This window comes from Haliotis rufescens, unplaced genomic scaffold (assembly GCF_023055435.1).
Source record: "Haliotis rufescens isolate VD_foot unplaced genomic scaffold, xgHalRufe1.0.p SCAF_4, whole genome shotgun sequence".
Lineage (NCBI taxonomy): Eukaryota > Metazoa > Mollusca > Gastropoda > Lepetellida > Haliotidae > Haliotis > Haliotis rufescens.
In genome coordinates this window covers 9152950-9164425 of record NW_025964112.1, presented here as the reverse complement: position 1 = coordinate 9164425, position 11476 = coordinate 9152950, and the positions used below count along the sequence as shown (strand labels likewise).

Below are 11476 nucleotides of genomic sequence, written 5' to 3'. Positions count from 1 at the left end.
TGGTCTATCCATAATTATGTTACTAGTTGTGTTCCATAATAATAGAACATTCCATATTCTTGATCCCATAGTTCACTGTTAACGACACTTGCGCAGTGTCACCATAAATTAATTTATTATTCGGAAAGAAACTAGATCGAGGTTACTTCTGTAACTGTCAAAGTAGAGTAGGCATCAATAGTTTATGTTGCATAAAAGACTCGCGTTTGGCTGTTGTAGAAATAGTAAAGACTTCTGAATGGGTGAATGACCCGCGTGTCGGCATTATGTTTAAGCTGATTGTTACGTCACAGTTGTAAGTGAATTCTGACATTATGTAATTGTGACGTCACAACGCTGACGTCGGAGTTTGCTGGACGTCAAATACTAGATTCTGTATTTTGACCTCATATCTATTTGGAAGGTCCGAGTGATACCTTTCCCACTAGGTTAGTTTATATACCCTGATTAAATTAATTGTTTGATAGGCATTACTTAGAAGTTGACTGATGACAAAGTAGACATAATTTATGGATAACAACTTCTTTAATACTGTATAAGCGACGTTTCGGTATAGATCCTTATACCTTGCTCGCCTAAATTGTGTCTACTTTGCCTGATTAAATGCACTCAATTCCTGTATCTTGATTTATTTCTCCTTGCCTCCCAAAATACCCGAGCAACTTGACGTCATATTTCCACTCATTGTTTATGGCGTCACAAATTGTTAACGTTACGTCATTAAAACCGCCAGTTTCTTTATGTGGCAACATCTCACACGTGAAATTTGTATCACCATTAGGACACTAAAAATAGTTCACCATACGCTAATCAGTACATATGTCTCACTAAACAATCGCAAAGTCTCCGTATATAGACATCCAATCATTCTTTTTAACGCTTCGTTAGATATAATGCTGTAATTTAGACTCACAAAACAGATGATGAACATAGGCCTCGTTGACAGATGTTTATCAATAAAACTCCCGTTTACATTTTAGTGTGTGTGATTTCTATATTTTGGGACGTGACCTGTGATAATTGCCTTTTTTAAGTTATAGAAAATGTTTGATGTAAGCTTGGGAAAATTGTTATGCTGGATTTCCAAAGAATAGGACCACAAACACAAGCGATGCATGGTGATCGTGACGATTTGCTCTGTGAGTGAACGAGTTGTTTATAAACCCGTTTTAAACTGTATTTCAGTGTACATCACGGCGTATCAGCATAATTAGGAGATAAACGTACTGTGTTTTCTTTGTAGAGCTAAGTTACCTGTATATTTAACCCCGCTAAATTGAATTTGGAACCGAACGCGCAGCGTGAGGTTTCAAATGTTAAATTTAGCGAGGTTAAATCTACATGTTACCTAGCACTACATTGAAAGCACAGTAGGTTTATCTCCATTCTACTATGTCTAAATAAAACGCAAACTCTTTGGTGTCAGCAAATATATTGAGTGAAGCTGCATAGGTGGAGTCCAGTGTTTTGAGTGGGTTGTAGATCAGCCTTTAAACAAAATATGGCGATCTCTATGCTCAAACAGTTTGTTTACACCGTAATACTTCACTCGAACATATGACAGGCACTGAAAGCATGTAGCACGGCAATTTTGAGCGAATCAGTTTCATTGATCGAGCTCCCCAGTACCTCAGGGAAATATGTAGCATCCTCTTCAGAAGGCGTTGCTGACGATCCGAGTAATTAGTGAGATATATCGGTGTACATTTTATGGGTGAGGGCGCATTGTTTTTTTGTTTTTTTTGTGTGTCTGTTTTTTTATGTTTGTTACGAAACTTCAATTCCAGCAACAATCGTCTCTGGGAAGAAAAAAGAACTGACGTTGTTTAATATAAAAGTACTTTGAAGCCAGCATGATATATTCTCCTCCTACCATGAGCCGAACAACAATAAGCCTAAACATTCCCTGCACTGCATTTGTGCTGTGAGTGGTAACAACGCTTTGTTCTGAAAGAAAACAAACTTGTTTGCTTGTCACGAACAGCTGAATGAAAGAATCTGTATAGATGATAGATCTCCATATATTCCAAGCCATGTCTCTCCTCAGGATATTGCCGTCCAAATACCAGGAGCGGTGCCTGACACGGAGTCGATCATGTATTGTATCGGACTTGGGCTTAGTTGACGACGGAAAAATCAATAATAGATATTGACTACCTGAGGCAATACCCAATTAAGGACTCTAAGGCCACGCAGAAAGGCGCCGCCGCGCCGAAACGCTTGTGTATAATGTATAACGGAAAGCTCGACCATTCCTCCTCATAAGAAGTGCTGTTTATCTATTTGACAGACTTGATCGACCAACAACATTGATGATTACGTCACTCCGCGTGTTAGTTCTGGTGAAATTGTCTCAGAATAGTTTGGAATAAAATTGCCTGGCAAATCAAAGTGTATGTAAATAATAAATCAATATTGGAGCTCGTAGAGTTTCTGAAACGATTAAGGGAACACATAGAAGAGTTGTTATATAATACTGTTCAATATCTCATCATCGAGTGAACAAATAATGTGTATGAAATAATTTCATGATAAATACACACAATGTAAAAAAAAGGGTTCTCAAGTCGCTGAATAATTATTTCCAAAGAATGAACGCACATGTTAACATGCCTTCCTAAGACGTGTTGTCAAGGTTACTAAATCGTGGTTATTAATTTCATTTCATTACACATCAACCTTGGATTTACCGTTATTACGTATGTTCAGTTATACAGTAAACTACGGTTATAACGAACACGCTTATAACGAACTAACGGATATAACGAACTAACTTTTTAGTCCCGACTATATGCTGTAGTTATGCTGTATATATGCTTATAACGAATTACAGTTATAACGAACTAAAATTAGTAGTCCCTTTGAGTTCGTTATAACCGTAGTTTACTGTATAGTCTTATATTTACGGTTTGTTCCACTCGTAATGATAAAGCCAGACTTGACTTACGCTGAGAAGGACTGCTCCGTTCAAGTGTCTTGCTGGCAACTTGAGCTTTTTCAAATAAAGTTTTTTATATTTTTTGCACTGTCAAATGTCTGTATTTTGTCCGGTCGGGTTCCAAGAGACGCTGGAGCGGGTATTACTAGTAAGCAGGCCTGTTGTGCGTTATCGGAAACAAATACTTGAATGTCGGCTTAAACAAGAATCCCACCATGTCAGTGGTCCAAGATATGTCAAGGGATTAAACTATATACTGAATGTCCTTGATCCTGTCGTCTAGATCATATACAACACGTGGTATATTCCAGGTGTTTATTCCGTATTACACGTTTACATTATCACAATGTATACTTGGACATTTACACGAGTAGTACATGTGATCGAGCTTTCCCACATCAGTATTTATGTATGGCCACGTGGCCGCCAAAACAATAACAATTGTTGATATGGAGGGATCCGAATGATAGAAATTATCTCTATAGGTGGGGGGCTTGCAGTTGCATTGACTAGAAATCTAACTGCTTTAACAATTTATGGCTTCCTTTAAATGAATGCGGCTGACTGAAACACTCTACATTGGTGTGTTTGTAAATGAACAATTGGCAAATCGTCCTCCTATGTACATCAGAGCAAGACCTGCTTGAGGCTCGACTCCCATTCTGTTTTTGTTAGGTACGTTTTGCATCGCCTCAGAGCTGAAATAGATTGTTCTGCTTCTACACACTACTGATGGGAAGAATGCAACCATAATGAGCGCTTCCTGGTGTTTGGACATGTGTCAGGGTCAGATTCTGTCAGGCAGTCTCACAAGTCCTTGTACACTTGTACATCTTGGGCTCGTTTTTTAAGTTGAGCTGCCAATGACTTCCCCAACTTGAGAACATCTGTCACCACGAGGAACGCTATCAGATTGACGCGTGAAGATCCGGGGTAGAATAGGTCTTCAGCAACTCATGCTTGCCGTAAAAGGCGACTGACTATGCTTGTTGTAAGAGGCGACTAACGGGGTCGGATGGTCAGACATGCTGACTTGGTTGATGCATGTCATCCCAGTTGTGTGGATCGATGCTCATCATGTAAATCACTGGATTGTCTGGCTGTCGCGATTATTTACAGATCGCCGTCACATAGCTGGAATATTATTGAGTGCGGCGTTAAACAACATAAAAAACAAACAAGCTATCAGATGAGTGCCAGACTAAAGTGCGTATGAAAGTCCTTGGGCAGTGTTGCATAATTCTCTAGCTCATGACCACGGCAAAGGCTGATAAATCATTGACTGCTGCAAAGTAGATAGACATGAACTCATACAATTACAAGGTTTGAACACAGGTGTGCCTTTCGACCCATCACGTGCTGCACAAACCCTTCAGTCGTTTGTGCTTTCTTTGAGTTAGTGAGTGTGGTTTTACGCCGCTTTTAGAAATATTCTAGCAATATCACGGCGGGGGACACCAGAAATGGGCTACACGCGATGTGGCGTGTACCTGGTGTTTATGATGTGCAAGATACGATATATATTCTCCTATAAATAGCTTCTTTCAAAACTGCAAATAAAGCTAAGTGAGAGATTAGTGTTTGTTGCCGCTCTTCCAAAATTCTAGCAATATCACGTCGAGGCTACACCAGAAATAGGCTTCACAAAGTATACCCATGTCGGTGTCTTCCCTAGGCAAGGGAATTAACCGACTATACAAGTCCAGTTGTGGAAAACGCCCTTGACTCGGGAAGATGCGTGGAGAATCGAACTATGCCTGATCTTCCGCCAGGACCCCTTATGAATAGTTGAAGTAGGCAAGTCGTACACCTGCTGGAAAGACAACCATGGAAGTATCCCGCACTTTTAACTTGATCAATCAGGAAGAACTAAGAAATGTTTTTCTTTGCCTAAAATGGCCAAATATTTCTTTTGGAAAAATAATGTATTTAGCGTTATCAACTGATTTTTATAATTATTTTCTTCTATGTTCTGTGCATAAATAGTCACCTTGTGAAGAGTGAGTGAGTGAGTGAGTGAGTGAGTAAGTGAGTGAGTATGGTTTTACGCCGCTTTTGGCAATATTCCAGCAATATCACGGCGGGGGACACCAGAAATGGGCTTCACACATTGTACCCATGTCGGGAATCGAACCCGGGTCTTTGGCGTGACGAGCGAACATTTTAACCACTATGCTACCCGACCGCCCTTGTGAAGAGAAAATGGCACATATTATTATCCATACATAATATATGTAAAGTAAAATTCAAAACATGAATGGGGATTTATTGCTGACTTGTTTCTGGATACTCAACCATGCCTTGGGAAAGTCAAGTTAAGGACCTGACCATTTGCATACAGTTTTCATTTGCCATGCATAATACGTGTCACGGCGGGTTGCTGACAGCTTATAATAATATTATCGGTAGATTTACATTCAATAAACATGTACAGTCGGTTTTGGGAAACACGCATGCCCGCCCCATTACAGTAAAACCGAATCTCAGACAATAATTTCGAAAGGGAAGCTATTTAATCCATTCACAGAAGTATACTCTGCTGTGCTCTCTGCTGTATACGTAGATATCAGTGCGCCGGCTAGACCAACCAACGGTTCACAGTATTGTATTTCAGTCAATCGTGGTGAAGTACATTACCATGTACATATCAAGCTGGAAATAAACATACTGCTCATGGGCTGTCACTCAACGGAATTTCCCGCGGGGATTATCTTCTATTTTGTGTTTTCTGATCTATTCATCAAAACCAAGACGTCACAGTGTTTGTAAAGGGTGGTTAGTACAGACAGCAGTATCGTGCAGCTAGTTCATCATCGTCTCTCTGTTGTAGTACGGTCAGTCGATAGGCTGGTAATCCGATAACGAACAATAATGAATTTATTCACCAAAGAGAAGGAACTCACAAAATACCGTTTTATGTACACTGCACATATGTATGAGTATAAGAATCACTTCGCTAAGTTTAGGTCAAGCTGTCATAATCTCTTTGTACATCAGTGAACTGTGCAAAAGTGTAAAATGGAACAGACATTTATGTTTAAAAATATAATATAAATGAACTTATGTAATGCCGGTATCACGCAATTTCAGTATGTCCCTATATTATATATTAAAAATAAGTGTTATGATCGGCCGTTAGAAGAAAGATCAACTTTGAAACATGACTGCCAGCGATAGAACGGTTTCGGAACTAAATCCTAACGCCCAAACACACCCGAAACATTGCAAGTGGACCATGCAGTTCCTCCGTGCACGTGGGCAGGGGGTCAGCAAAATGTCGTTAACTCGTTCTGAGCCATTAGTATTGTTGGTTTCATCATCCACGCGTAAACTCCGGATTGATCAGAAACAAGCCCAAACAGCAAATCCAATTGCTGTTCACTTGCGCCAGGCCACCGGGGTTCAATTTACTGACGATTACAAAAATCTGCATGCTCAGCAACCACGTGTTGTGCCACCGTCAACAAATCGACACATTCTAGCAACACCAATGGTGTTTAGAGTGTAGAAACTGCGGAATCGCCGATGGTCTGTAATGTTTTCAGACAAGTCCAGATTCCTTTCTGGACTTTCTGGATGTAGATCTAGACGTATCAACGACAGATGTGGGGTTGGGTCTTTGGGGTGATATTTATCACTATGCCTGCCAGAACGCCACTGCATATTGTTCATGGAAGGGTCACTTGACAGTACTACCGTGACAACGGAATAACGCCAATAGGTATGCCGTTTGCGTGTCATGCTGGTCTACGTTTTGTCTTTCAAAATGATATCGTTCGCGCCCACCTTGCTTGTTTCGTAACTGGCTACCTCCAGCAGCAAAACATCACCAGAATGCTATGGCCAGCCTTGCACTAGTCCTGGCTTCCAACCCATAGAGCACGTCTGGGACATGATCGGGAGACGTACGCTGACGTCAAAGGCCACCCAGTACGGCCAGGCGCTGCAAGAGAAGGGGACGCGACTCCCTCAAATTATCATTGGAAGATTGATTCGGACCATGCCCCGACGTATAAACAAACGTTTAACCAATCGTGAGGGCTGACCCATTATTGATCAAGATCCTGTTTTTACTACACACCCCTGTCGTCATTGTTGGTTGTGTGCATCCTTACATTTCCCCGCCAACATGATCTGATATTTTCGAACTGCCCTCTGCTTTTTTTAGATAATATAATACAGAAATATACATGTATTCAATATGATTACTGTGAAAGTAAATTTTGTCCATTGTTCCGAAACTGACAGTCTTGTTTAACGATAATATTACGCAGTTTGTGGTCATTTAATCATGTGCTATAAATCATCAACGTAAATCATATGTGTCAATGCATGTATAATCATATGTTAACCTCAATGTTCTGTTACAATCATATGTGGTTGTGGAACCCGCTGAACGCAATAAGCGTTCTGTTCTGTGTCATAACAATGGTTCAAATTGTCTTTCGTTTAAAAATACTTCACACAGTCTGACATATTGACACAAACATCCTGTAACTGAGTAGATACATGCAACACCAAGCATGTTTAATTGCAGGGCTAATATTTGGGTAAAATCCACATTCTGAAAGTTTTTTGCCTTGAGGCCTTGGACAAATTCTGCTTCCCGATCACGACCGGAAATTCTACGTGCTGGAACTCACAAATTTGATTAATTCTCCTTCCCGGTCGGATGCCCTTCTGAAGATGTAAATCGATCAGTACGACCAGAGCGTAAATAATCCACGAAAGTATTCACCACACTTCGGTTTATCAATCAACCATGAACCACAGCAGGTGTCTGATGTTATTAGTTGTATAATCACAGTCGGCTAGGGGTCGGCTAGGGACGTGACATGTCTTTAATTAATATGGTTGGGATGAGACGTAGGACCGTAAAACATGTTTAAGCCCTACTGTCAATGACGATAAAGAAAGATCACAACGGGGTTTTTTCAATTCATGGACCAATGTAACAGTAGTAGATATAGTTAGCGTAAATAGTAATTGTTATCGTCGATTATCCAGTGTATTATGATCTTTGTCACGATCTTTTATCATTCTGATTTCATTCGTTATCTATGATAATTATATATTTTTGGGGAGATGTATTACATTGCATAATCCAGGATGCGTACGCTTGGGTCAACAAATAAGTAGTATTGCTTCAGTTACAATACACATCATTATACAGTAATGCTATATCCTGGTTGTGTTATATATAATAAATGAATTAACAATAAAGATTCAGTGTGTGTGTGTTTCCGCTTCCGTTTGTTTGTTGTTTAACGCCGCACTCAGCAATATTCTAGCTTAATGACGGCGGTCTGTAAATAATCGAGTCTGGACCAGACAATCCAGTGATTGCCATCATGAGCATCGATCCACGCAATTGGGATCGATGATATGCATCAACGGAGTCAGCGAGATGGACCACCCGATCCCGTTAGTCGCCTCTTACAACAAGCATAGTTGCCTTTTACGGCAAGCATGGGTTCCTGAAGACGTATTCTACCCCGGATCTTCACGGGTCCAGTGTGTATGTAAGGGGGTTCGTGAATGGGTTGTTTCATCGCAGTCAACCAGACAAGAGAAATGACGATGGTCTGTAAATGATCAAGCATTTGCAATTCACAGATTCTTTAAGCATCAAAGAAATATACATAATGTAATTCCTATGTTATGTGAAGAGAAAAGCATGCAGATCGCAAACAAAATCCCAACTACGTATTATAATCAAATGGCTTTCAGCCCGAGCATGCAACCATATTTCATAAATACTAGTATATAGCCATTTGAAACACAATGATAATAATAACTGTAAATAATAACTAGTTATTAATCTGATTAATACCCAATTTTGGCGCATGAACTACAAAAACTGCAAACATTATTTGTGTTATATTGAATTAAATGAGGAAATGGTTCTGCATGGGTAACTATTTAAACAAACGTTTGTCACAAAAATTGGCACAAGAGGATGTTCACACTATGAACATGATGAAGTCATTCAACCTCATCACAGAGCGAGCTGGATGAAGAAGGGGAGATAACTCTAATTTTCAAAGTGTTTTAATTTTCTCAAAATGGCGGCACCCACGAACAGGTGCTCAATTGATTTCATAGTATCACGGTAGAGCAGCAATGTCCCCAGGACCCTGATTATCTAATCGACAGTATTCCCAGCTTATCTTTATTTGTCTCTAAACGCATATGTTTAATAGTTTAATCATTCGACAAAGACAAGCCAGTAGTAAAAATTCACACCAAATAATCAAGAACTCTTGTCGTGTTTATCATGTTTACCATGTTTACAGTCACAAACGATATGTGTAATATGTGTTGCACAAACTGTTACCAACATGATACTGTTATGTATTTATGTTCAATGTATGCGTCAATCGTGTGTCTCGTTTGCTGTAATATTTCAGCATGCATTTGCAAATGTAAACATGATGTTTGGCAAGCAAGTCTAAAGATCATGCCAACGATGAAACATTTATGCCCATAAAAATATTGATGGCCCATGAAGTTTATGTTGGTATTACTGCAAACATGACACAACTGGATGTGAATGTTAGAAATACAACTTAACCATATCCTTTGTTATATGGTCATGATGCAGGGTGAAAACACCTCTGATGTTTGGTAGGTCTCAAGCCATGTTTTTGTGGGATCAGGACATTTTCAGTAGTTTTAGCTACCGGAAACATGAATTTTTGTTCAGGCCTCCCAATTCATTAACAGTCTGAAGGAATATTAACATAAAAGGCATACATTGTCTTTCAGCCTGTTATTTATGACAATGTGGCTGAAAGAAAGGTGCTGCTGCCCTGAGTGAGCGAAGAGCAATAATGAGTAACAAGCGGTCCCACATCGACATCGACCCAGATTACGAAGATGTCACAGACCAGCAGGCAAAGCGACAAAGAGTTCTGGAAAAAGATGGTGAGGCTCCAAGTACAGCATATGATAGGATATAATTAACTCCAGTTTATGCTGTCCATGTGTTTAGCATTTGATATAGAAAATTGGCACAATTATTATTGTAAGAATTGTTAACATAGTTAAAAGTAAAATTGTTGATATTTTGTTTTGAAATATTTAGGAAATAGATAACATTCATAGCCTTTTGGTTAAATTGTTTACTAGTCTCTCCAAAGGCCCAGGTTCAATCCCCCACAATGTGTGAAGCCATTTCTGGCGTTCCCTGCTGTGATTTTTCTGGAATATTGCTGATAGTGGCATAAATCCATGCTCACTCTTGACAATATTCATGTTAACTTCAATAATCATGACAATCTCACTGACATCCGATCTTTTACTCTAATATGGCACCCGTGAAGATCCGGGGTAGAATAGGTCTTCAGCAACCCATGCTTGCCATAAAAGGCGACTATGCTTGTCGTAAAAGGCGACTAACGGGATTGGATGTTCAGGCTCGCTGACTTGGTTGATGCATGTCATCGATCCCAATTGCGTGGATCGATGCTCATGATGTCAATCACTGGATTGTCTGGTCCAGACTTGATTATTTACAGACTGCCATCATATAGCTCGAATATTGCTGAGTGCGGCGTTAAACAACCAACCAACCAACCAACATCTAATATGGCACTTCTCTGTGTGAAGGGGGCACGGTGGCCCTGTCGTCTAAGGCGCCGCGATTCGCTGTGCAGAGTTGCGTCCCTTGGGCACGCCAGAAACCTATGATTGTGGGTTCGAATCCCGGTTCGCCCCAATTATGTTTCTAGGTTTGTCAGCACCATACCCGTGCTCGTGGGTTTCACCGAAGTGGTAAACGTCTGAGACCTGCATCACTTCAGGCTTTTCTCCCACATTAAGCTGACACGCCGTGATATAACTTGAATACTGCTAAAGGCCGCGTTAAACCCAACTCACTCACTCTCTGTGTGAAGATCTGAGGACACCTCATAGGTTGGTCCAGTGGACCTTGAGTCTACTTTGAATGCTCAGCCTGAGTAAAGTCTTCTTGAGTACCTGAGCCAATCAGATGTCACCTTTCTGAAACGATTCAACTTCATTACCTCAATTCACAGAAATTCAGAAATTTGGATATTAACAAAAGTGAAAACATAGACAACAAAAGTATTCCTTCGATGGTATTCCTTTTTGGGCGTAGATGCCATGGCACTCAGAAATGATGGTCAGTAGAAAATATTCACAACAATATAATAATGGTTCAGCCATTATCATGCCTATCATGTTCATTGGGAACAGTCCGATTAACTTCCATAGTTCGAAATTGTGTGTCTATAAGCATGGTTAGCTCCCTCAAGCAAATCCTCATGACATACAGGGAGTCTGTGTTAATGGACATGTTTCTGTTCATGTTGTATGTGGGACACCACTTGTAGACAGTGGGGCATTGCAGTTTATTGTGCCGAGTTTCCTCTCTTGGTCTTACCAGAATCCACTGCCTAGGATCCGTGATTTGTAAGCGGTAAAGATGTGCTCATGAATGAAAACTGGTTAACATATTCAATCCACATCACAATGGCAGACATACTGTGATAAAACTGTAACACTGTACAAAGC

General features: G+C 40.2%; 1 protein-coding gene across 2 annotated transcripts in view; it reads left to right on the top strand.

The window, feature by feature from the left end:
- Nucleotides 1–8992: 8992 nt before the first annotated feature.
- The window catches only part of LOC124135823 (YEATS domain-containing protein 2-like), a 40474-nt gene continuing 37990 nt past the window's right edge, over nucleotides 8993–11476 (top strand). The window contains exons 1-2 of one of the 2 annotated variants that reach the window (XM_046501429.2): nucleotides 8993–9023; nucleotides 9707–9865. In XM_046501429.2, coding sequence (XP_046357385.2) covers nucleotides 9772–9865 — 94 coding nt within the window. In that variant the 5' untranslated portion in view covers nucleotides 8993–9023; nucleotides 9707–9771. Of the gene's footprint in view, nucleotides 9024–9052; nucleotides 9866–11476 lie in introns of those variants that run through there. The other variant, XM_046501427.2, reaches the window with a different exon arrangement.